We start from the raw sequence: 26770 nt of genomic DNA, 5'->3' as shown, positions 1-26770 counted from the left end.
ACTCAATACATAATTACAATAGCTCAGGCTGGACAAGGCCAAAGCCACGAATCAGGAACTCTGATAACCACGTCTCCCATGTGGGTGGCAGAGACCCAAGTCATTACCTGAGCCATCCTCTGCTGACTGCCTTGCACATCATCCAGGAACTGGATCAGACGCAGAGTAACTGGGGACTTGAACTAACACTTCAGTATGAGATGTCAGCATTCCAAGCTGTGGCATATCCCACTGTGCCACAAAACAATGATGCTAATTTATTTTAAAATCTGTTTCTTTCAAGAGATGGAAATAGAGAAACATGGAGCTCCCATTTCCTGATTTGCTCCCCAAGTGCCCCCAACAGGAACTATGAATCTGGAGCTAGGAACACAATCCAGGTGTCTCATGTGGATGGCAGGGAGCCAGTATCTTGAGGCATCACTGCTGCCTCTCGGGGTCTGTGTGGACAAGAACGTGGTGTCAGGGGTCAGACCTGGGGATTGGGTCCAGGTGCTCCACTGTGGGACGCAGGCATTGAGAAACCTGGCCGTAATGGTGGCATTTTAATCATTTCTCTTGAACTTTTAGACTCTGCTTCTACTTCCACTTACCACTGCTATGTAGTGAGTTTCCAAGTCTATAATGGGGTTGATTGGACTGAACCTTCCAGATGTCTGTGCAGTAGTGACATAGAGAATGATGTGTGTTATGTTGTGTTTCTAGAACTCTATGGCTTTGATGTACTCATAGATTCTACTCTGAAGCCATGGTTGTTGGAAGTGAATCTGTCTCCTTCTCTGGCCTGGTAAGTCAATTCCCTCGGCTAGAAAAGGCGCTAACCTCCATTAACCTCAATTGCACCCCTGTTTTTTTTTTTTTTTTTTTTCTTTTTAGTAATTTTTCTTGGTCCTAGATGACTTTTTTTTCATGGTTATTAGATAGAATTTCACCTTTGCAAATATTATGTCAAGACTAGAGAAATATGTAAAGTCTTCCATTCCCTTTATACCCAGTGGTTTGGACAGCCTCAGATTCATGTAACCTGTAAAGGGGTGAAAGCTCCTCCTGGGGAGTATGGATAATATCTGGACCTTTTGTTCTGCTCCATTCAAAGTTAACGTCTAAAAACTTAAAAAAAAAATCTTAAAAAAAATGTTTTTAAAGCAGTCTATGGTTTAGAAGAAGGAAAAATGTATATGCTTCAATACCAGGGAGGATTCTGCTGATACCTGCAGCTTCAGCCAGGATTTCTATTAGCCGTTTACTTCTCTAAACAGTGAAACAGAGATTTATGCCCGGGACCACCCGGCTGCTCAGTCTTTAAGGATGAGAGATGTTGGCAAAGTACCAAGTCATCAAATAAAGACAGATTGACTACTTCGTGGAGTGGGAGTTTGGCCGGAGCTCAGCGGTGTGTTGTAGAGCTGGATGTTACAGATACTTCAGATGTTAGGCTGTGCTCTTGTCGAGTCAGCCTCTCACAGATCACCCAGTCAAGAATATAATACCATGGCAGAGAGCCCCAGGCCGATGCCTTGGGTGTGGCAGCCAGAACACCTGGTGGTATATAGAAGAACCTTGCCGCCAAAGTCGGCGTGGCAGTCACCGCCACAGGGAGGCCTCTGACTTGGGGTCCATGCCATATGGCTTCCTGGTGTCCTCATTTGATGAGATTTTGGTATGACCTGTAATTCTCTGTCCTATTTGCAAGCAGAAGATTGAGTTAGAAAGCGTGACTCAGAAAATGAAGAGTTAAAAAGAAGTACCAGTATCACCAGGTTTCTTCTCTTGCATGTGAATGTGATTCAACTATGGTAGCAGTAAAACAAAAACATCATAATTTGAATGACTGGCACCCTCAGGAAAGAGCGCACTGAAAAGTCTGAGCCTCTGAAATCCCCAGTGGTAATGAAGCCATGTGCGTGACTCGTGCAAACTCTGAATCACCCACAACTTTCTGGAGTAAAAAGATCTTGTGTTAGGAAACCAGTGCCTTGGTGCTGGGTTTGCCTCGTGGAAGACTACTTTCGCACCTGGCTTTTATTTCTAGTATATTTTTGCCCAAACTTTTTTTTTCTGCTTTTCTATATTGGATTTATTAGGAGATAGGTAGCTATTCTGTTAACCTATCAAATTCTCAAATTGCCCTTTTGTTTTTCTGTTCTGTTAGCGATGCACCTTTGGACCTCAAGATCAAAGCCAGTATGATTTCAGATATGTTCACGGTTGTAGGTGAGTAGTGTGGTGCTCCCCGAACTGGACTCGCATGCAAATAAACCAGCAGGCATCCATTTTGTCAGGCTCCCTAGATATTTCAAAGTGGCAGTTCTTAAGCCATGCTGAATGTTTTGCACTAGAGAAAAAAAATGATATTTTGGGGGAAGTGTTTATATGTTTCTACTCTCCCTGGCTCCATCCTGTCCTGAGGCTGAACCACAACTAAGGCAGAGACCTGAGGCCCAGGAATTAGGAGCGGAGGCAGAGAATTAAGCAAAGATCTGGAGAAAGTGTATTTTACTTCGAGCTGGGAAAGTGAAACCCAACGAAGGAGCTTTGTTACAAAGCAGCCTGGCTGTATTTCTGCCAGACAGTCTTTCCTGGTTTCACCGTGATCCCTGCAGTACACTTATAACTGAGAAAGAAATCCCAATTTAAGTAGATAAACCAAAGCTTTGAAATAGAGATGGATGGACAGGTGGATATATTGCAGATTTATTATGATTTTTTTTTGTCTAGTATGCTGAAAAGATGAAATGAAATATATTTGAGATGAACTGGTACTTAATGTACCAGCGTATGTTGTGAAACTGAGCTATTCCATTATTCTTGAATGAGAATCTACTTGTTTTTAGGAAGTAAGTCAATTAACCAAAGTCCAATTTCTGAAACTCTCAATCTAGAAAGCGCCTTTCGGCCAGTTGCCGATAGACTCCCTGTGGCCGTTGTGAAGCAGATTACATAACAGGCTAAGACTGCACACTTGCACTTGGCATCTCCTGAAAAAGACACGAGTTTACCACTCATGATCCAGAAGGCTACTTTAAGTTAATTTGTTTTTTATTAGCAACTTTGTATTTTAAAATGATGATTTGCATGTTTACCCTGGAGTTCTTAAAAGATTTACATCCGTCTCCTAGAATCGTGTTTAGATTCCCTCAGCAAGGTTGACTAACCTGCATGCTTTCCTTTCTTGTTCTCTCCAGTTCTGGTGTTCACAGTGCAAGCAGAGGGTGTGTAGGGACAGTTGTATGCAATTCCCCTAAGGATAGACCTCTATTATCTGAGACCAATGAAAAGGTGCGGCCAAACTGAATTTCTTGGAAGCTGGCAGGTTTTAATATTGCCCATTCCCTATTCAGGATTTGTGTGCCAAGATCCTTCCCAGCGGGCAGCGACCCGGCCAATTTATCCCACCTTTGAGTCTTCCAGGCGAAACCCTTTCCAGAAACCTCAGGTAAGCAAATTGAGCAGCACAGAGCCCACAGGAGGCCAGCTGTGAGGAGGCAGCTGATGTCCCTGTGGCCTGTGCAGAGGCCTTGAAGGGGTCGCTTAGAACAGGGGGCCGTCTGGCCAGGAGGCTGCCCGCCTTCAGTCAGGCTAGGAACTTGTGTTTTCAATGCTTTCCAGCACACTTGTTCCCTGCTTTCTGTTTTGTCTTTTTTCTTGACTTTTTTTTTTTATTACTATTGTTCCTTTTTTCTTTCTGCTTTTTCAAAATCACTGGTTTTTTTTCTTTTCTTTTTTTTTTTTATAAACAGCACAGAGAGCCTTCTACTTCTTACTATTGCATTCACTTGGATCTTCAAACTAACTTGGTAACAGATGCTCCATCAAAATATCTAGTATCCCTCTTGGAAAGAACTCTGTGTGATAGGAGTTCCTGATTGAGACAAGTGTCTAAAGATTCTGTACTTGTCTGCGCCGTCATTTGACCAAGGCTTGCCCCAATGTTTGTGTGCTTTGCAGTTGTGTTGTTCAGGTTGACCTAGTCAGCCAGTGTTTCCATCCACTCGCTCCATCATCTCATCAGCCCCTGCCCATTTTGGCCCTACCTGTTTCCACTGCTGTATCTTTTCATGAAGAGCCCTTTCACCTTCTGCCTCTTTTCCCATCTGCTTTGATTACTACTTCTTAGAGGTCTCAGAATTCTTTTCTTACTTAGCCCATCCCACTCTTCCATGGCCTTTCTTTTTCACTGCAGTATTACTGATGTGTCCTATGTTGCATTGCTCGGCAGTCATTCACGTGTTACTTTAGGCTGTCCTGTCCTCTGCTAGACTAAGCTGTAAGGAAGCAGAAACAACTTTTTTGCCTTTCCATCCTCTTTTTCCCTTTCTTCCTCTACCCCTGTTCCTGCTACCACTCTTCCTTTTGCCTGCTGATCTCATTTAGAGTTGGGCTGTTTCTATCTGCCAAGCTCATACACTCTTATTTATTCAGAGAGCTTTCTTTTTAGACAGGCTTTTCAAACTCATTTGCCTCCCAAGCCTGCTGACAGGTAATGTGAATGAGTTTACAGGGGCAGATATAATAGAGCTAATAGTAATATATGGAGAAGTCCAGGAAGGGCTGGGGCTGACTGCAGTCAGGCCTGAGTGTGGACCAAGCAATTAACTTTTTGCCCATTAGTTCATTAAAAAAATAAATAACTTTGCAGGCCAAATGTGACGTGTCTTGGAACTGGCTGCACCCTGTGCCGTGCTCCAGGGTGATTCCTTCATGAGTGTTGGGACACGGAGTAGGGTGTACTGTATTTTAAGGGGTATTATCTTGGATTAGAAGTAAGCCCAGGCAGCAGAGTTATGCTTGATCGGTGCATCATCACAGATCAAAGAGCTTCCTTTAATTTTTAATCAGAAAAAGTGGAGGATTAACCTGGATGTACTAAGAGAATGTCATTCAGGCACCCACATTCCTTTGCTGATGTTTAATGTGGTGTCTGTGGCAAGATCTGCAGGATTGTGTAGGAAGGATCGTGAAGATTTCTGTGTAGTTTTAACACAGCTTCTGCCAAGTTTCACTTTGAGGAGCAGTTGTATGCCAGTCCTAATGAATTGATCTCTCTTCTTGGATTGCCTGTCAGCTCTTGCTGGCAACTCTGCAAATTGTGAAGAACCTAGTCATGTTTGTTTAGCTAACTGGTAGGTAATGGCTTGACTTCATCTATAAGCAATCTGTAGGACACTTAAATAAAGGCTTAAAAAAGCTAGATTAACCAGTAGGTACTGAGCAAAATACAGCAGCCAGGTAAACTAGTTAACGTTAGGATCTCCAGTGCCTCATAGGAGGATTGTGCCCTCAGTAGGGATAAGTTGGGTCTGGAGTACATATGGCATTAGGAGAAAGCAATGCGGAAAGGAATACATGCTCTATACTGTAGTCGCAAAGGGCAGAGCTCTTGCTCTTTGGCCTCTGCTTCCAGGTTATATAGGTCGTTTCTTTTTTATATTCTTGATGTGGGAGATGGAAAACATAGGCTTGTTGGGAGAAGATGAGGCTTTATTCCATTTTCTGTCTTTTGTAGCGTCCAGTCTCTGCACAGTTTCACTCATCAAGCACCAAGCAGGTAAGTTGTGGATCATTTGGGGATTTCATTCAATTTCTGTTTCCATTCCTCAAATGAAAAACCTTTCAGCTTCAATCATGCTGGGTACATATTTCATGAATCTGCTTGTTGTAGTTTGTTAACATAAAAATTAAATACAGGGAGATCTTCTTGGAGATAGAGTACAAAAATAAAAGAACTTACTAATCCTGTTTTCTTGATAGTGATTATATTATGATAGAGCTAGTTGGACTTAAATAATGAACAGATTAGGGGGCATATCCTTTACTTGGCCTGAAATATCCCATAAAGGCAATGATACAGTCCATAAGTGAATTTTGCTTTGTTCATTCGTCTTAGGAAACGTAGTGTTGTCAGTAGCTTCACATTGGAAGCTTTTTGTCATCTCTTCTACCTGCTGGTTCACTCCCCAGATGACCACAGTGGGCTGGGCCAAAGCCAGGATTCCTTTCCAGGTCTCCCACAGCAGTAGCAAAGGCCAAAACACTCTGGCTGTTTTCCTTTGTCACCCTTGAACATTGGCAGGCAACTGGATTGGAAGTGGATCAGCTAGGACGTAAACTGGCCAGCACTCAGATGGGATGCTGGCATTGCTGGCCACATCAGTTGCTGCCTTTAAATGACAACTGTCTTCCTTTCTGAATGGTCAGCCTTTGCTCTCTTGTTGTTCTTGCTAGGAGTATCTGAGATGAAACCATCACTTTTGCCCCCAAACAATTTTGTGTTTTGCAGACATCTTTTGGAAGTAATAGTCTTGCAGGGAGAATGTTTCTGTTATTTGACACTGTAAGATGACGGGTGCAGATGTTCTTATACAGAGGTCTGCCACTGCAGCTATTAGTTATTTAGCAAATTATTCCAGTGTATTTATTTTGGCATTTTTACTCTCTGATGCAATTTGCGGTAAGCTTGAGTGTTTAATTGTAACTTTCATAGCTACTGTTTATGATAAAGTGATTTTATGGTTTACATGAAACCATGAAATGACAGAAAGAGTTACTGGATGCTTTGCTTAGTATTTGGTAACTGGTTGATGTGGCTTCATAATACGAGTTTTGATGATTAATTGGTAGAAATTAAAGGCAGTATTTTACATTTAATAAGTATCTGAGAATGCTATCTGCTAGCCATGGCAGAAAGCAAAAGCAAACCTAAGAGCTCAGAGTGTACACTGTGTAGACCCCTTCAACCTGTTAACCTAGGAATACGAAGAGTACTCTTGTCTGGTTTTCTAAGTTTGTTTCCAAAGGAGCATGTTTGATTTTTAATTTTAATGTTAATTTATTTTTATCCATTTTATTTCCATCACATATGACTGCATGGGATTGCCATGGGTTGACACAGCCTTGTTGGAGAGCAAGCTTCTGCATAGTTAGGCTTTGCAGCGCTGGCCCTGTGATGCAGAGCCCCGTGGCTTCCTTCAGCCAGCTTTGCACATGCTGGATCTTTGGACTCTTGCTGTCCTTTGCCGTCTTCAGCTTTGTTACCGTCTTCCTGTTCGTGGAGCATTCTCAGCTCCAGTGTGCTTTCATCAGAGCTGAGTAAAAGAAAAGAAAAAAAAAAAATTTTGGCTCTGCCCATTCAGACTATGTGTTTCCTTTTGCTGTTGCTGTTAGATTGTAAAATCTCTTAATTCTTTGTTCTTTGTCTACCTTTTTAACCCATTGTCTGTAACTACAGTTCTTCCTTTGACTATCTATTGCTAAAATTTTTCACCACCAGATTTTGTGACAGGGTATTAATAGTGAGAACATAGACTTCAGAGGAGCTATTTAGACCTGGGTTCAAATGAGCAAGTCCACCTACCTTTCCGAGGCTCAATTTCCACATCTAAAATGGGAATAGGATGCGTCTGTGGAGTTATGGTGAGAACGAGCAGAAGGAAAGTATTTTTGGAGTGCTGGAAACATAGTTTGCACTCAAATCATTTAGTCATTAGCTGGCTGTTGCAGCTTTTCCTGTTTCCATTGTCAGTATCTAATGTTATTTTGATATTCATCTATAGTCATGCTTTTCACAGTTGCTGTCATCCACAAATGCTGTTATTATTGATTTGTTGTTTATTTCTTCCAGAATTCATGAGGATTCCAGATAATGTGTAAATCAGAACCTATTCTGAAATTACTTCCCAGCTTGAGTCACTTCTATACCTCTTATCTTACAGTTACATCCTGTAAATGTTTTCTGTTTTTGTTAGTACATTATGTTCATGATATTGGCACTAATCCCTGATTGGAAATATTATTTGGAATAAGTAAAATCCAAAGATATAATGTATATTTGTTATAGTCTCTTTTTTTTTGGTAATATTGTCCTAAAAGTCAAACTTCTTCTGCAGCATGTTTTAAAATAAATAAAGCAGCCTTCACACTACTGTTCAGTGAACTCCTAAAACTTGAAATGTGTGTGGGTTGTTTCTTTTAATATTTGTTCCCTTATTTCACTTGTGATTTGAGTTAGAATGGGGCAGTAATCCACAGGCGCATGCACCATTGCTTTGTTGTTTTCTGAGCCTTTGGCACCTGTTCAGCTCTTTGTGATATTCCAAACCTAATCATGCATAGTTTTTGTGAGTCCCTCTAAAAAGGTGTAACTCCAAGACTTGCTGACTTATGTTCACTCCAAACTTCCACATACTGCATATCTATTTTTTTTTAACTATAAGAAAAGTTTATTTATTGCCACCCAACTTACAAAGTATGCTTTTGGTTGTCATTATGTTTAATCCTTATCTTGGAATCCACTGTTTGTTCGTATCCACCATATTTGGTGATATGAGATTGTTTTTATTTCATTTGAGGACATCATTTTTCATTTCAAAAATAGGTTTTAGCCTTTATTTTGTAGATGATACAATGCACCAAATGCAAATTTCGCTATTTCAACTTTTAAAAAAATCTTAATAAAGAATTCCAAACTTGTAAAACAGCATTAGGAGACTTTTAATTCTTTACGTTGTTCCTTTTTGAAGCAAATTTTATTTTTCTCTTTAATTACTGTATCATTAGGACATACCACCTTTTTTATAGTTTGCTTTTTGTCTAGGTCTGACAAACAGTACTTGCCAGCTTTCTTTTAAACTGAAAATAATCTTTTTGAATCAGCATTGATTTCTTTTTAATTGCCTTGAATGGGGGAAAGTAGTTCTTTGTCTCAGAAAATGCATTTTTCATCAGTTCTTCCTCAATGTAATGATTAGATATGTACAAGTTCTTTTCTAGGTTGTCTTTTTTTTCTAGACGGGTTTCCAAGTCACAAATTGTAGTTCCGATTATTAAACATATTCCACGTGTGTTACATGGAAGCGTTCTTACCTGGACAGTGATTGCACAGTTGAGACTGTGTTTTGTTTAGCCAGAGACAGTCATTCGCTTTCAGTTCAGCAGAGTCTTATTTTCTTAGTGCATTCATTCAACCGTTGGATCATTATCCAGAGTCACAACCAAAGAATGTCGTGTGTTGGATTGTTCTCTTGTTCTCGATAGCCCTGAACACTTTCAAGTCAGACTAATTTCTTTAATTTCTTTCTTTCCCCCGTGTTTTTCATCTGAAAGTATATCTCCTTGGCACTCCTAAGCATTATTCCTCTTTCTACTCTCCTTCTCTTTCTCAGACCTCATAGTTCCCCCACCAGAAGCACAGTCCACACGCAGCACATGGGTCTCTTACCTGCAGTAATCCACATATGTGCGCACAGCAGCTCATGCTAGAGTTGTGGGCAGTGAGTAACAAAGGAGTGTCTGCGAGTGTGCGTGGAGACAAGTCTTTGAAAGTGATTGGCAGAAAAGTTTTAGAGATTTTAGTGCTGTAGGTTAGTGCTGTGGAGAAAGGTCAGAAGTTATAATCAGTTTCTAGAAAACAGGAATGTTAAATCTAATTAAAACAAATTGGAAGGACCGTGAAATGTCATTCAGTAGTGATTTGACCCCTATTCTTAAAACTAAAGGCAATCATCCTGCAAAGCTGTTCCAAAAGGTAGTTACTTATTAATTAAAATATTTTTAATAAAGATTTGGTCAGAATTTTAATGTAGCATTTTCTCTATTATAAAATGCTTTTAAGTAAAAATGTTTGTTTTTATTGTAACATTTAAATCAGTACTTATTTCTTGCTCTCTCCTTAAATAATTTGTGACAACTCTAAAGTAACCTTAAATAGCATCAGGCTATTAATTTGTTTATATTGTATGGCCAGTGACTGTATGATTGGATCAGACCCATCCTGTCATGTGACCAGGAAAAGTATTTTGGGGGAAACAATAAGAAGTGTGTGATCAGTGAGAATCCTCAAACCTTCCATTTAAGATGTTGACGTCTCCAAAAGTTGCACTCAGTAAACATTCACAACGTATTGCTTCTTTAAAAATTATTTTACATTCATAATCTACTTATAGTGGTTTCCTTCTTAAATCATCGCCTTTCCCGATATATTCCTCTCTGATCCAACAGATACAATTTACCGTATTCCCAGAACCTGAAAGAAATAATTTCATAACTGCTTCTGCAGAGTTTAATTCTAGCCATGATTGAGCTTTCCTTTTTGTTCAACGAGTAATTGGTGATCTACTCTGTGCCAAGTACTGTTCCAGATGTTGCAAGATTCTACAGTGAGAGCTAAACATCTGAAAGTCCCCGCCTTCACATACTGCTTCCCCCTGTTGATTTCCTAGTGTTTCTTTATGTAGTTTATTCTGGAGTTGTCCTTCTCGCTCCCATCAGTTGGCACTGAGGACTAGTTCATAGTGGTCTCACTTGTGTCCCATGGTGAAGCCATCCATGGGTATTTGTGTGCCTGGGAATGTTAATCTGTTCAGGCTGCCGTGACAAAATATAGTTGCTAAAGCACCAGAAGTTTGTTCCTCACAGTTGTAGAGTTTGGGAAGTCCAAGATCAAGGTGCCAACCAGATAGGTTTTGTTCTGAGGCCTCTTCTCTTGGTTTGTAGGTGGCCCCCTTCTTGTTTGAAATTATTTCTAGAAATCTAGAAAGAACTTTGTGCCTGTAAATTCTTATTTCTTTCTTTTCTTTGGGCCAGCTTAATTTGTCTTATTTTGTCAGTCTCTATATCTTGTTTTATAAGAGTGTGGTCAAGCTTCACTTAACTTTCTTTGCTAATTTTCTTTTACCCTGCCCACATTAACATTGAAACCCTGTACTACCTGTATACTCAGGCGGCCTCCCCTGGTCGTCATTCAGAAGCTGAAGTGGGCTAACCCCCCTTCCTCTCAGGCTCAGTGACCCATGTGGCCCATCACTGCTTCCCTGGCGACCAGGGCAGTCACCCTGATCCCAGGTCTCTCGAGGTCCAGCAACCAGGAGAGTCTCCTGGTTTGTAGCTCTTTCCAGCTTCCTTCTTTTCTGCTATCATTGATAACTGTGAGCTCAGTATGTCCCCCTCTCAAGTCCTAACACATCCCACAGCCCAGCTTTTACATTTTTGGTCCAAGATTGTTCCTTCATTTTGTGCCTTTTGTTTCAATTCTCCTAACTGTCCTTCCCAGTTCTAAAAAGAACATAGTAATTTACTGAAATCAGTATACATTTACTTTCCTAAGAAGGATATTCTCAGTTTTTATTTTTTTCCTTCCATATTCTTGAAACACTGGATATACTCTAAAGCTAGTGAGGAAACTACCAGCTCAGAAAGACTTGTGAGCATCCTTCATTCATTTTATTTTTTCTCCCTGCTTCTCTGTCAATCTATAGTGTTTTCCTGCTGCTCTACTCTTCTTGCTTTTGAGGTTCCTTGCTGTCGTCTATTTCTCAGGACTTCAGGCTAAGGGGTGAATTGTAAAAGTCCAGCTATGGTTGTGAGCTTGTATTGTCCAGTAGGAAAGATGCTGGTATAAAGGGGAATAAGGAGAGGTGAGGCAAACTGGGTTGTTTGTAGATTTTATTTGTGTCTTTTTCTTCTTTTTTAGCGTTCCCGTCCACTCTCTGCCAGTGATGCAGAAATGAAAAACCTTGTGGGGTCTGCCCGGGAGAAGGTGCCGGGGAAGTTAGGTGGTTCTGTGCTTGGCCTGTCCATGGAGGAGGTAAAGAGAACTGCATCTTAAGGCCTTACGGGAAAGCCCTAGGCTCAGGAGACTCAGTTTTAGTGTCTCACACATCTGACCAAGAGAAGTGCATGAGGGAAAAGTTGCTGGTTTGGAAGCAGCATCTGCAGTGGAGTGGACTGCTCTGTGCTGCCTCCTCCCTCGTCCCCAGGCAGAACACTGTGCTTGCCGTCTGCAGCCACATGCACTTCCCTTTCCAAAGTCGGCACTCATTTTATTCTCCCTCTTATCTAGATCAAAGTTTTACGGAGGGTGAAGGAAGAGAATGATCGGAGAGGTGGATTCATTCGCATATTTCCTACATCCGAGACGTGGGAAATCTATGGGTGAGGTGACTATTTTTTAATAATATGTGAAATGTGTAGCTCGGGTATAAGGGCTGAGACTGTGACGTGCTGATGTTGTTGCTCCCCACGTAGTGCCTGACTCTTGATTTCTTTATATTGTGCCGGACATTGGGACATCTACACTGAGAGCTAGACCATGAACAGTGGTTTATCGTGTTGTATGTTATTTCTTCGTGTTGTTAAAGCCGCTGCCAGTCTCCTCAATGGTCCCTCAGTCAAGGGCTGTACACTCTTCTCCATTATTGTTACTCTTTGATTTGAAAATTGTTCTGTTATCTAAATTTATACCTAAAAAATATTTTCTTTCTAGTCATTATATGCACTAAAATGCATCCATTTTGAATATACAGTTTGGTGATTTATTTAAATATCAGTTTAAACACTGCCACCACCACAGTCAAGATCAAGACCGTTGCCATGACCGCCGTAAATCAGTGGGTGCCCGTACTGCTCTGCTCTCCGTCCCCCCCAACCCTCGTGTCCATGACAGTGGGTCTCAGATGTTAATTATCCTGCTTTCTCTCATTTCATGTAAATAGAGCCATGCAATACCACAGCCATCCATGTGTACTGTTTTGTCATGCAGTTATAGCGCAGTTTATCTTTTCACTAGCTCTGGGACACTGGAATTGTTTCTGGTTTTCAGCTGTTGTGAAGAAAACCACCGTAAACATTAACGTGCAATGTGAACTTACACTTTTTCTTCGTCTTGGGTGAATACTCAGAAAGCAGGAGTCATATAATAAATCAAAGTGTCATTTTGCATTTTTACCATAATATAGGAAAGCTTCATTTGGCTCCATCTTTGTCAGCACTTAGTATTGGCTGGCTTTCTGAGTTTAGACACTCTGGTGTAACCCTTTGTGATTTTAATTTGTTTCTGAAATTGAGCACCTATTTGTATGCTGTTCACATTTTTTTCTATTTATTTATGTAATTTTTTTTTTATTGGAAAGGCAGATATACAGAGAGAAGGAGATCCAAGAGAAAGATATTCCATCCACTGATTCACTCCCCAAGCAGCAGCAACGGCCAGAGCTGAGCCAATCTGAAGCTAGGAGCCAGGAGCTTCTTCTGGGTCTCCCATGCAGGTGCAGGGTCTCAAGGCTCTGGACCATCATTTGCTGCTTCCCCAGGCCACAAGCAGGGAGCTGCATGGGAAGCAGAGCAGCTGGGACACAATCTGGTGCCCATATGACATCCATGGGCATGGAAGGCAGGGGTGTAGCCACTGAGCCATCACACTGGGCCTGTCTTATCTAAATTTTAAACACTGAGGCTTTCCCAGCTTTTTGTCACTGATGACTTCTGTTGAGCCCAGTAAACATACTTTCATAACTTACGTCTTTTTTGTTTAGTGAAGTTTATTTCTCTCAGAATATGGTTTGTCCTACTAAATGTAATACATTCATTGAAAAAATGTGTATTCTGTAACTATGCACTAGTTTTGAGAACTTGACAGTGTCATCTTGATCTTCTCCGCCTTTGAGTTGTGTGCATTATTGAGACTGGTGTTGGAATGGTGATTGTGAATTATGCAGTGTCTCCCTTTGCTTCTGTCAGTTTTGCTTTTCATCTCTTTGTGAACTGTTGCTACGTATGTGAGCATTTGGTTTGTTGTATCTTCTTGATAAATTGACATCGTAGTTGTTATAAAATATTCATCTTTAATCCCTGATAATGTTCTTTGTCTTGAAGTCTCCTCCTCTGCTGATAAAATAATGCACTCCAGCTTTCTTATGACGAAGATTTCCATGGTATTTCTCTTTCCAGTGCTTTGCCTTTAAAGCAGGATTAGCGAGCTGCCAGCCTTTAAAGGCCTGCAAAATCATTTTGGTCTGGTCATGCCAAGACAATTATAGGAAGGACTCGAAATTCACCAAGTCTACAGCAGGTTGATTTGTTAAGTTGATAATTTTGTATGGCCCATGGATGATGTTTGTACGTATCCAAATGGCCCTTGGCAAAGAAGAGAAAATTTAAAAAAAGCTCCTTGTCCTTGCTTTAAAGAAATATTTTTAACTGAAAAATATAATTACATGTATTTATGAAGTAGAACATGATGTTTTGAAATATGTAGCAGAATGGTTAAATTTATCTGATTAATGTATTACTTCACAGTTATTTTTTTCAGCAAGAACACCTAGGATTCTTTGTATTTTTCAAGAATATAATATGTTGTTGTTATATAATCTCTGATCTTATTCCTTATGTCTCGGTTATGTATCTCCTGGCCCGCATTTCCCTACCACCTCCTCCCCTTTAAACAACCCCAACCTCAGGTAATTACCTTTTGTTCTCTGCTAGGTAACATCATGCAGTGCTTGTCTTTCTGTGCTATTGTTTTTAAAATAGTTATTTATTTAATTATTTATTTGAAAGGCCAACTTATAGTAAGAGAGAAGAGAGGGATAGACAGAGAGGAACATCTTTCACCTGCTGACTCACTCCCCGAAGGGCCACAGTAGCTGGAGGTGGGCCTGTCTGTGCTACCAGCCAGGAGCTTCTTCTGAATTTCCCACATGAGTGCAGGGGCCCAAGCAATCAGGCCATCCCTCACTACCAACCCCCTCCCTTGGGATATAAGCAAGGAGCTGGGTTGGAAGTAGAGCTTGTGCCCATGTGGGATGCTCGCACTGCAGGCATTATCTTTACTTGTTATGCCACAGCACCAGTCCTTGTGTTAATTTATTTCAATTAACATGATGTAATGACTGAATATAGTTCATTGTGTATATGCATATCTTCTTTGTCCATCCGTCCATTGACGAGCACTTAGACTGTGTTAGCTATTGTGAGAAACACAGAAACAAGAAACCTGGGAGTGCAGCTGTCTGGTCAACATGCTGCTTTCATTTCCTTTGGCTATTTGCCCAGCAGCGGTATTGGTGGATCATATAGTAGTTCTACTTTTAATATTTTGAGGAATCTCAGTCGTTTTCATAATAGCTATAGTAATTTTCATCAAATTTGGAAAGCACTCGTCTATTATTACTTTAAGTATATTTTATTATTTTCCTCCTTTCTTTTGGCATCTTGTTACGTGATAAATTGGCTTCTGCTTACCACAGGTCTGGCGTGTTCTTATTTTTTCAGATTTGATTCCCCCCCCCCTCTTTTTTTTTTTTTCCTTTTTGGGTGGTTTTCTATTTCTGTTTATGTTTAAAGTCATTTTGCTTGCAGTACTTTAATCCTCTTTAATTCCATCAGTGAAAATTTGTGTTTTGAATGTTCAATTTTTTAATCTGGAAAATTTCAGCTTTTTTGTTTTCTTTTTCTCGTTTTTATATGTTATTTCTGTGATAATTCACTTTAGATCTTTGTGCATACATTTCTGGTAGCTGTTTAAAAATATTTTTTATATTCTTGTATCCGTTCTGCTCTTTCTGTTGGCTGGTTTTCTTGTTGTTAGTAGATCACATTCTTTCTGTTTTGCAACATGCACAATCATTTTAAAAATTGGACCCTGGACATTGTGTTACATTTTTGAGTGTTTGGATTTTATTGCCTTCTTTAACCCTCTTGAAAAACATTTTTTTTCGACAAGGCTTCTATATGTCAGCATAGTATTTTTCAGGCTTGATTTTAAGTATCATTAAAAATTTATTTTTTATTTTTAGGTTATTTATACAAAGTGATCAGATTTCACAATGCAGATTCAGGAGCACAGTAATAACTTACCAGCGAGATCAGTCTTCCATGCCTTTTCTTTTCATCTTTCAGATTTGTTTTCCGGATTTAGTATATCATATTTTATTACTCCAAGAAATGTGATCCTTTTTGTAAATAAAAATTAACTCTTTTTATATTTTTTTCTCTTTGTTTATCTTGTACTATTCTGATGTTTTCATCTGAGCAACTGTCTTCTCACCTGATTCTTTAAAAGTAGCCTATTTTTAAAAGGGACTTATTTTATGTATTTGAAAGGCAGAGTTAAGGAGTCTGGGGGTGGGAGAAGGAGACAGAAGAGATGTTGCATCTTCAGGTTTACTCCCCCAATGTTCGTGTCTACTGGGGATGGGCCAAGCCCCAAAGCCAAGAACCAGGAGCTTTTTCCTCCAGGACCCAAGGTCTTGGGCCATCTTCCATTGCTTTCTTGAGCCATTAGCAGGGAGCTGGATCATCACTGAGGCAATTGGGACACGAACCAACACCCGTAATGGTCGAAGACATCACAGGTGGTCACTCTACCTGCTCTGCCATAATACCGGCCCAGCATAGCTCTTTGAAGACAGTGTATAAAGTTAACTCTCACTGCTGTGTTTGATGCAGTCTTTATTTCTGGCTTTTCCTCTAGAACTAAGTAAGTTAAGCAAGTTTCTTTCCTTGTCTTTCAGGTCCTACCTTGAGCACAAGACCTCCATGAACTACATGTTAGCAACACGTCTCTTCCAGGACAGGTGGGGGTTTATTAAACTTGTAAAGTTAAGACCACATCACTAGATGAGAAGCAAAGCATGCCAAAGAGGGAGGAGGCTTCCTAAACGTCTTCCTATGCAACCTGTGGCAGAAACGACCTTGTAGAAAGCTTAATACCTCATTTCCCAGAATTTGTCATTAATCTCTCATTACTTTGTTACATCAGAGAAACCACACATGACACTGTAGTCTTAAAGAAAGCCCTAAACTTTACTATTTTCAAAGGAAGTTCTTGTTTGTTGCCTTTTTTACTTTAGCTGTATTTTTTAACAGATGTGATTATCTGTTTTGCTGGACCAGAGGAGATTAGAATTACCAGATCTCAGGAGTGGAAGGGAAGCACTTCACAAAATAAATATACCAAAACTTGTAAGAAATGACAACTGACAACCGCAGTGTAAGGAAAACGGGAGGAAATGATGGGAAGCAGACATGGAGATACAAATAACACAGCAGTCAGGGACCACTAAGGCCCAGCCACTGTGCAGTGCAGCTCACCCGGGATCATAAAGCTGTCCTGGTTATTTAAAGATTTTTTTTTTTAGCATGTGTTTGCCTTGTTTGTTTAATTTTTAAAGACTCTTAAAATATGTATCTAGATTTCAGCCTTTTTTTTTTTCTACAATATAATGATTTTTTAAATTAGAAAATGTATGGGGTTTGCAATTCCTCTTTGTAAATATGCAATAAATATCATTGATTAAGTAATCACAGCTTCTAATGAAAGATCTTTGAATTTATTACAAAGACATGGAAATTCAACTCTGCATGTAATCCATAGTTGTGGGTCTTTTTTTTTTTTTCCTCCCCTCTTTGAAAACTTTTTCAAAGTTCCTCTGGAGTTCAGCTATTTTACCAGGATATGTTCTGTCATTTTTCATTATTTTTGTTTTGCGCTGAGTGAATCCATTCAGTCTGAAGGTTTATGTCTTTAAACTGGGGAATGTTCTTCTTATCCCCCTTTTCCTCTCCGCAAGGAACTTCTCTTAGATAAACTGCAGCCTCCATATGTCTTTACCTTTCTCATACGTTTGATTTTATCCTAAGTTCTTAGAGATTTTTGAAGAGTTTTCCTCTGGAACTCTAAATTTGGTTTCCAGGCTTCCCTCTTTTGTTATTCACTGTAGACACAGAGGAGGGTTGCTCAGTTTGCTTTCTTATTTAGCAAATATGACCTTAAATATTGAAGAAATACCCTTGCTTTCTTTTTAATTGTATTTGATGTATGTAACATCTGCTAAAATTCCATTGATTGTATGTATCCTGCATTATTTTTTATTCTTCTGAATTCGTTGTGTTAATCTTTTTTTTTTTTTTTCTTGAGTTTTCTATCATATGTCAGGTATTTGGGCATCTTCGATGTCCTAGTCATACTCAGAAGGAATAGATGTTTGTTTGCTTAAAGTTGGCAATTTGCGTGGGTTGCCTAGAGTGGTTTCTCCTTGAGGCTGGATCTTTCCACACCTGGGTCATCCGTGAAGGAGAAGGAGGGGAGACAGAGAACCCAGGGACCTCACCCCCCCCATAGTAGCCCTAAGTAGGAACTGTTTCTCTGGGTGCAGCAGAATAGTACACATCGTGAGATACAGAAATACATGTGCATCTTTCTCAATTCATTATATAACAAACCCAAGGATAGGAGCAGGTCTAATAGCTATTATAATTTCAGAAACTATCAGTTGTGTTTTGACATACTTGTGACGGTTCTAAAACATTGAAAGAGACACGCTCTTTCAGTAATGAAGTCAGGCTGACTCATGGGTGAACCTGGTTTCTGATACTTTATGGAAATACTAGATTTCAGTTAGAAAATGCAATGTTTTTTCACTCTGTTCATTGTGGTGTGTTTCTATATTTATTCTTCACTCCTGCTTTTTAAAAGCATTCTAAAAGCTTTGATTTAAATAAATAAACAAAAAGCATAAATCTCTCTTTTCAGCAAAGAAGGACCCCTGAGATATGTTTCTGGATACTGTTTCGGACTTTTGCACCAACCCATGGTTAATCGGATCATATTGACAGTTACTTTCATACCTCTTTGTCCTTACAAATAAATGCCTTCCCTTGAAATGGCCTTCAATCCATCCTAAAGCTCTTCCAGCAATTTCTTCCTCCTCCAAACTAGACCAGGAGGGGGGTACTCACAGCCCTTCATTTCTCTCAGTTTAATTGGATTCTAATCACCTGTGTACTAACTTGTACTTCACAAGGTGGCTTGAAGACCAGGTGCTTTGTTGTGGCAGTATTTACAACACACCACCTCCTAGGAGGCGTACAGGAAGGCATGCACTGGGAAAAATCCATTCTCTTCTGTCTTAAGTTGCTGTTTTTCCCTCTGGCAAATCTGAGTCTGTTATTGTCAAAACCACTTGCAAGGTGATTCTCTGCTCATCTCTTTTATATTAATTCTATTACTTCCCTTTTCCTGTCAGTTCCCCAGTTTTTCCTTAAGGTCCTGGCAAACTGTATCTTGCTTGCTATGTGGCAGCATGCTGCAGATTTTTTTTTTTTAAGATTTATTTATTTATTTGAAAGATAGTATTACAGAGAAGAAGAAATGGAGAGAGACTGCCTTTGTTTTGCCTCATTCCCCAAATGGCTGCAGCTGGCCCAAGCTCTTAGGATGTTCCCCGCTGCGTTCCTAGGTGCATTACTAGGAGTCGGATCAAAGCGAATCAGCTGGGAGTCAAACCTGTGACCATGTGGGCTGCTGGTGCTGCAGGATGCTGGTGCTGCGGGTGGCAGCTTAGCTTGTTACACCATAACACCAGTCCCTAGCCTACTGTAGTTTCAATGCTGATGGCGAATTAATATCACATGGGGACCTTGTTAACTGTGTGTCCAGAATGAAGTAGTGCGTGGATGAAAGCTGCCCTGGTAGTCATTGTGAAGCTGGAGTTTTTGGTGAAAAACGTAAAAATTGTCCTGGAACTTTTCCATGTTAACATGACAATATCAGGCCATTTATCATTGTAGAAGACTTGGAAAAGGAAAGGCAGAAGGGTAGAATGCCTTGTTAAAAACTCAACTTTTTCACTTGCTTTTCTGTAGGTTTATCATCTATATTACATTTGTCCCTGTCTTTTTTTTTTTTTAATTAGTTTATTTTTGTTGGAAAGGCATATATACAGAGGAGGAGAGACAGAGAAGATCTCTTGTCTCCTGATTCACTCCCCAAGTGACCACAATGGCTGGGGCTGAGCCAGTATGAAGCCAGGAGCTTCTTCTGGGTCTCCCATGCACACAGGGTCCCAAGGCTTTGGGCTAGCCTCAGCTGCTTTCCCAGGCCACAAGCAGGGAGCTGGATGGGAAGCGGGACCATTGGGTATACAAGCTGGGATCCGTATAGGATCCTGGATGTCCAAGGCGAAGATTTTTCCCTCTAGGTTACCGTGCCAGGCCTGCATTTGTTTCTTTCTTTAAAAGAAAAAACACAGTATTAAAGATTACATGGCATGCGTTCTTATTTACATAACATTTTTGAAAAGCCGACATTTTGCAACTAGAGGCTAGATTAATTTAATGTCATCTAAAAAGAGGGTATGCATGTGATAATAAAGGGATACCACTTGTGTAAGGCAATCCTTATGATAATGTAAATCAGTATCAGTAAAATGTTATCACTTGCGTGGATTTATCTGCCTACCCATTCAGTCCTCCACATACAGAATCACAGACCTTCACATGCAGAAATGAGCACAAGACTGGGGACACACCACAGAGTTAAGTGGAACCAAGCCAAATTAGGAGAGAATGGTTAAAAGAAAAGGTATGGCCTATTTTAAACATAGATGGTGCTCAGTTCTGGGGCTTTGAGCCCTCCCCACTCCCCCGCCTTACTTTTTTTTTTAAATCATGGAAAACCCATTTCTGATGAGTGTCCCTTGGCAGCCCAGTGAGAGCTGAACTTGATTTCCTCCCCTAAAACAGTTGAATGAAAATAAAAGGAACACTGCGCCCTAAGACCCACTCCCTGGGGCCGCATGGAAACCTGTGAGCTCTGACCAGTGGGCAGGCCACTCCTTCATCAAAGCGGGGCTTACAGTCTCTTTTATACAATTGTTACGAGGCGTATACGTGATGTGTTTTATAAAAGAGTACATGAAGGCAAGCAGTCGTTAAAATTTTTTTTTTCTCTAGAATTTATTTGACCTTCTCTCTGGCTCATCACACTTGTTTCTCTTAAGAGAATGTTCTTGACTTTGTCTGCTTCTCCTTCCCTTCCCCAAACCCAAGATGCCCTTTATGGCCTAATTCCAAGTTGAGTCTCTGCAGTAGTTTTAGGAGTGTGTGTGTTTGGGGGAGAGTCTCAGCAGAGAACATCTGAACAGCAGTCTCTAACCCAGTTGTCCTTTCTACTTCTGTAGGGGAAACCCAAGAAGAAGCTTATTGACAGGAAGAACACGGTAACTGACTTTTATCTGTTGAGCAGTTCTTTCCGTATGCATGGGGTGGTACCAGCTTGTAAAGCTGAACCCAGTACTTGCTATAACCACTCTCATTTTAGCCTCACTTGAAGACTAACATAAAAATGTTTCCTATTTAAAAAAAAAAAAGATTTCTTAGCTACTTTTTATCAATTAACATGGGATTACTTTTTGCAGGTACAAGTATGTCATTTCAGTTGGAAATCACAGTTATTATTTGGCTGTGTGTGAGAAAGATCAGTGTCAATACGATTTCCAGACCGTAGGTGTGTTCAATCCAAATAAGAGTTTGTGTTTTGGCCTTGATCTGAGGGTTCAGCTCCGTGGCTAACAGCACTGATGTGCTAACACCAGATGTGCTTAGTCCTCTCCATAGAACTGGAGGCACGCCAAGTACCTGTGACACTTAGACTGGTCAGAGCAGACAAGGGCTTCCCTAAGCAGTACAGGCAGAGTTGGCTTTGCCTCGCTGAAGACCAAAACTGGCACACCAATTTTAAACCCAAAGTGCTTACCTTCTTGTCACAGAGAGCTTGAGACATACATTACATATATTACCTATATTCTCTTTGTGCAGTTCCTTTTAAAAAAAAACAACATGATGACAATAAGAAAGAAAACTTTAATAACCAGCCTTTCGATTTCCATTTACGAGTTCCTTAAATAGGGTCAAGCCATGCACATCCTATATTGGAGAGCGTGGCTTCAAGTTCCAGCTCTGGTCCCCATTACAGTTATGCTGCTAAGGTGCATCCTGGGAGGCAGTGGGACGGTTCAAGTATTTTGAGCCTCTAACACCCACCTACGCCACATGGACTGAGTTTCGTGCTGCTGGGCTTCAGCCTGGCCAGGCTCCACCTATTTGTAGGTATTTTCAGAGTGAACCAGTGAAAGGGAGATCTCTGTTTCTATCTCTGTCAAAAATATTTTAGAAAGAGTTAGGATAAACTTGGCCTCTCATCCAAGCCCTTTGAAGCATAAATCTAATTTTTCTTTAAAGAAGGAAAACATTATGATTGCCTTAAGGGATAGCTGAGATTGGCCAAGTTTGTAGCTTATTTCCAAATGAAAGTCACACTTATTTTAAAAGTTTTTTCTTTCCCCTACTTTTTAGTCAAGGATAGATTTGCTTCCCAGAGCACTGCTATCAATTTCAAAGTTGGAAGACACACACAAAAAGAAAAGAAAAACTCTTAAGGATATTTAAAGATAAATGTGTGGGCTCTTATTTAAGTTTTGCACTCATTTTATACTGCCATTGATAGGGACTTCTGGTTTAGTAGAAGTGAAAGGTGGCATGTGGTAGACCAGATGCTGGAACACTGAATGAGTGTTGATGGATAACATGATGCAGAGTATGTTCTGTGACTATAATAGAAGCAGATATCAAGAGCAATAGAAAATTCCCAAATATATGGAAATAAAGCAATACATTTCTAAGTAACCCATGGGTCAATGAAGACATCATGAAATTAGAAGCTATCTTTTGTTTTTTTAATTAACTTTTGGTAGGAGGAGTTAGATAAGGAGACCCAGATAGAGATCTACCAGCCTGAGACTAGAATCAGTAGTCCTGGGGGGATGCTGGCATTGCAGGCCCTGGCTTAACCTGCTTTGCCATGCCAGCTCTTAGAAGACATATTAAAGTAAATGGCAATAAAAATACAATGTTAACATGTGTGAGATGCAGCTGGGGCAGCGCTTTAGGTGAACTTTATAGCTTTAAATGCTTTTGTTACAAACCTGGGGAATAAATCAACAGCAATAAATTAAGAACCATCTTAAGAAATTTGAAACACACGCACAAAAACAGTAACTTGGACCCAATATGGTGGCCTAGCAGCCAAAGTCCTTGCCTTGCATGCCCAGGTTCCCATGTGGGCGCCTGATTGTGTCCTGGCTGCCCCACTTCCCATCCAGCTCCTTGCTTGTGGCCTGGGAAAGTAGTTGAGGACGGCCCAAGCCCTGGGACCCAGCACCTGCGTGGGAGACCCAGAGGAAGCTCCTGGATTCGGATTGGCTCAGCTTAAGTCGTTTCAGTCACTTGGGAAGTGAGCCAATGGACAGTCAATCTTAGTCTTTCTCTGCCTTGTCTTCTCTCTATAAATCTGCCTTTTTGATAAAAATAATTAGAATAATTCAAAGTAAAAGAAATAAGAAAGGGCACAAATCAGTTAAGTAAAAGATGAATAAAATTAACAAAATCCAAAATTTGTTCATTGGTGAACTAGCAGAATTGATTAAACGCTAGTTTGATCTAGAGACAGAAGGAGTGAAAACACCAATCTCCAATGGGAAGACTATCACCATAGATACTACAGACTTACAACATGTATTGAGGAGGAGGGAAATATTCAATGAGAATATTACTAGTACCTTAGATGAAATGACTAAATTCCTCTTATTTAAGTATGGGTGGGGCAGTGGTAGCAGGTAGAGTTAAACAAATTGTGAAGAGCTCTGTTTCTGTTCAGAAACATGAAATTTTGATCAAACTTTTCAAACCTAGAGAACTTCAGGCTCATTGGTTTCGCGGGTGAATCCCGTCAAGTGTTTGAGGAAGAAAGATCTCCATTTTGCACCAACTGTTTGTACTTTCCAACTCATTTTATAATGCCTACATGACCCTGATACAAAATCTTACAGTGACAAAGAAGAACTTACAGGTCAATAATATCCTTCAAGAGCATAAACAACAATTTTCTTAAAAGATTATTAACAAATCCAACCCATTGCTATTTAGAAAAGATAGTAATATGACTATGTTAGAATTCTCCCAGTAATGCAAGATTGGCTTAACATCTGGAAATTAGTCAATATAATTTACCTTATTAATTAGTAGAGAAAAACTAGACAATTTCCTTAGATACCAAAAAAAAAAAAAAAGCACAAAGATGTAATGAACTTTAAAGCATATTTTTCCAGAAAAACTACTAACAAATCACAAATAAAAAAGGAACTTCTTCAAGAACATATATGGGAAGCTTTTCTCCTATGGTTTGTAATAAGGCGAGACACACCCTTTGCTACTTTTGTTTACATCATGCTAGAGGTCCTAAGACAGTATAACAACAAAGGGAGAAGAAAGAAAAGACATGCTGATTGGAAAGCAAAAAATAAAATAACTTTATTATTTATTCTTGGGCACCATCCTTAGGTTAGTGAAAACCCTAAGGCATTTTTAACATTACAAGAATAAAAAAGTACACTTAGCAAGGTTTTAGGATACAAGTTCATTATACTAAAATTGATTGTATTTTAGTATGTAGGCAACTGGTAACTGGAAAATAAAAATTTAAATTTCATCTATAATAGTAATTGAAAATATGAAATATGTAGGAATACATTTAGCAAGCTATGTTCATTAAGTTTGTGCTAAAATCTGTTAAATACTAGTGAAAGAGAAGATCTAAATCAATGAAGAGATTTGCTGGGATCATGCATTGGTGGACTTTAATTTTTTTTTTTAAAGATTTATTTTTATTATTATTATTTTTTAATTGGAAAGGCAGACATACAGAGAGGAGAGACAGAGAGGAAGATCTTCCGTCCGACGATTCACTCCCCAAGTGACCGCAATGGCCGATACTATGCCGGTCCAAAGCCAGGAGCCTCTTCCGGGTCTCCCACGCGGGTGCAGGGTCCCAAAGCTTTGGGCCGTCCTGGACTGCTTTCCCCGGGCCACAGGCAGGGAGCTGGAAGGGAAGCGGGGCTGCCGGGATTAGAACCGGCGTCCATATGGGATCCCGGGCGTGCAAGGCAAGGACCTTAACCACTGCGCCACTGTGCCAGGCCCTGGTGGACTTTAATTTTGTCAAAATCCCCATTCTCAATCAATCTATAGTTCTGCAATCTCAACCATTTTTCTAGTAGTTTTTTTTTTTTTTGTAGAAATGTATTCAGCTTCTCTTAAAAAAAAATGTATGTGGAAATGCAAAGTACCTAGAATATGTAAAGTAATACTGAAAGAACTTGGAGTTCTTGGCTTAACTACCAAAATGTTATGGTAAACAAGACTGTGGCAGATTGTTCAATGAAACCTAATAGAGGGCCAGAAATAGATTCATGTTTATATGGTCGTTGAATTTGCAACAAAAAGCCCAAAGTAATCCAATGGGGAAAGGAAATTCTTTTAAAGTAATGGGACTGGAACAGCTGGATTATCATATTTCTAAAAATGAACCTCAACGCATGATGATTCACAGACATAAACAACAAAGCTTATTATACTTCTCAAGGAAAGTATAGAATTTTTGTGACTCTGTTTGGCAGAAGTTATTAGACAGAGAACAATAGGCAGAAAGGATGTACACCCACACCGAAAAAGCTATGATAGATTTGCACAAAAATAAAAACTTTAAGGTCCTGTCAAGATGACTGCAGGTGCCACAGACTGAATAGAGATATTCATTAGGTATACATGTCGAAGGAAATGCAGAGAATCGGGTATTGAAACCATGACATACTACTCCGCATTAGGCAGAATGGCTGCAGTTATTCTGACACTGCCACATGTTGGTGAGGATGGAGGGCCAACAGAACTCTGGCAAATTGTCCTTAGCAGCTTAAGTTTAGCGTGGGTACTTGACAATTTGTTAGAATATCTGGCAAATTCTACTCTCAGGTATTTACCCAGAGGACGAGAAAAACAAAATCTTAGGAGTCATTTGTACATATTTGTTCATAATTTTGCAAAAAAAGGGAAATCAGCCCAGTGCCCAGCACCAAGAAAGTCAATAAACTGTGACAGTGGCCCCCTGCTCAGGCCTCCACGTGGTTGTGTTCTGGCACACACAAGCATGCTGAGTGCCTGAAGCTTTACACCAAAGTTTTCATATTGTATGATGTTTTAGAGCAGGCAAAGCTAACAGGATGAAAGATTCAGAACAAGGCGTAGGCAGAGATGGTTAGGAAGGGACATGAGAAATTTCTGGAGTAATGGTAAGTACAGTTTAGCTCTAGGCATTTGTTAAAATATATTAACTGGATACAATATGTGGGTATTTCTCTGCTAGTAATATCTAGCTCACAATTAAAAGCCCATAAAATAAATAATGAATTCCAGTTAGTGATGTTATGCATGTTGAGACATTTAGAAGTCAAAGGCACCATTATCTGTTTGCAAGTTTTGAATGTTTTAAAATCAAATGAATTGATAGATATGTAGAATAATGTACATATAGTCTCTGTATATTGGTATCTGTATCGATATATATCGATATAAAGAGATGGTGAAATAAATGTAAAAGGTTAGCTGAAGATGCTAAGTTGGTAGGTAGGTAATAACTGTGCAGGTCTTTAAACCTTTGTTTCTGTTTAATACTTTAATGATAATATATTGGGGAAAATGCAATAGATGTAGTGAAGAGATAGCACTGCAGCTGATTTATAGTTTATTGATTAGACAGTGTGGGTGATGTCCTTTTTTGGGTGGGACAGTCTCATAAGCAGCATGGATGCAGTGATCAAGTAGAGGAGCAGAGACCCCGTGCTCCTAGAGCTCTGATTCTTGTGGAGCGGATTCTCCTTTTCCCCAGCATTCCCTAGGTTCTGTCCCATGTGCTAATTAGGGCTTGTCTAATTGATCTGATGGTTATTATTTCGAAGTATCTCTCTCTTGAGAGGATTTTTAGTAGCTTTTCCATGCCCTTGGGATTTTAAGATTATAATCACAAGTTTTTACTTGACTTTTTCTTGATAATTTTCCTGAAGGAATTGGCTCTTTGTTTTTGTTTGTTTGTTTTCCTATACAATCAAGTTCTTGGCAGTGTAGGTACCATCATTCTTGCTTACAATGGGCATTGATTCTGGAGTATAAACATTGGGCTTTCATTTATTAGGATGTTAACCTCCCCCCCCCCACCCCCTTCAATTAGGATAACCCAAAAGGGAGCGTCTAAAATTATGTTAAGTTTTTCAAAGCTGGGTCTTTGAGAAGAGGGAAGTTTGTGAGCCTTTAGTATGGAGATGTTAGT

At 39.8% G+C, this 26770-nt stretch overlaps 1 protein-coding gene across 2 annotated transcripts in view; it reads left to right on the top strand.

Annotated features, from left to right (window-relative positions):
* Positions 1–26770, top strand: part of TTLL5 (tubulin tyrosine ligase like 5) — a 213114-nt gene that overhangs the window by 52623 nt on the left and 133721 nt on the right. Inside the window, exons 13-20 of one of the 2 annotated variants that reach the window (XM_040975261.1) lie at positions 706–787; positions 2153–2214; positions 3342–3436; positions 5507–5548; positions 11468–11581; positions 11837–11928; positions 16287–16349; positions 20736–20774. In XM_040975261.1, coding sequence (XP_040831195.1) covers positions 706–787; positions 2153–2214; positions 3342–3436; positions 5507–5548; positions 11468–11581; positions 11837–11928; positions 16287–16349; positions 20736–20774 — 589 coding nt within the window. The remainder of the gene's footprint in view (positions 1–705; positions 788–2152; positions 2215–3341; positions 3437–5506; positions 5549–11467; positions 11582–11836; positions 11929–16286; positions 16350–20735; positions 20775–26770) is intronic. The other variant, XM_040975259.1, reaches the window with a different exon arrangement.

Source organism: Ochotona curzoniae, unplaced genomic scaffold (genome assembly GCF_017591425.1).
Source record: "Ochotona curzoniae isolate NIBS_2020 unplaced genomic scaffold, NIBS_Ocur_1.0 contig_2688, whole genome shotgun sequence".
In the NCBI taxonomy this organism is placed as follows: domain Eukaryota; kingdom Metazoa; phylum Chordata; class Mammalia; order Lagomorpha; family Ochotonidae; genus Ochotona; species Ochotona curzoniae.
This window is presented reverse-complemented; position numbering and strand designations above follow the sequence as displayed.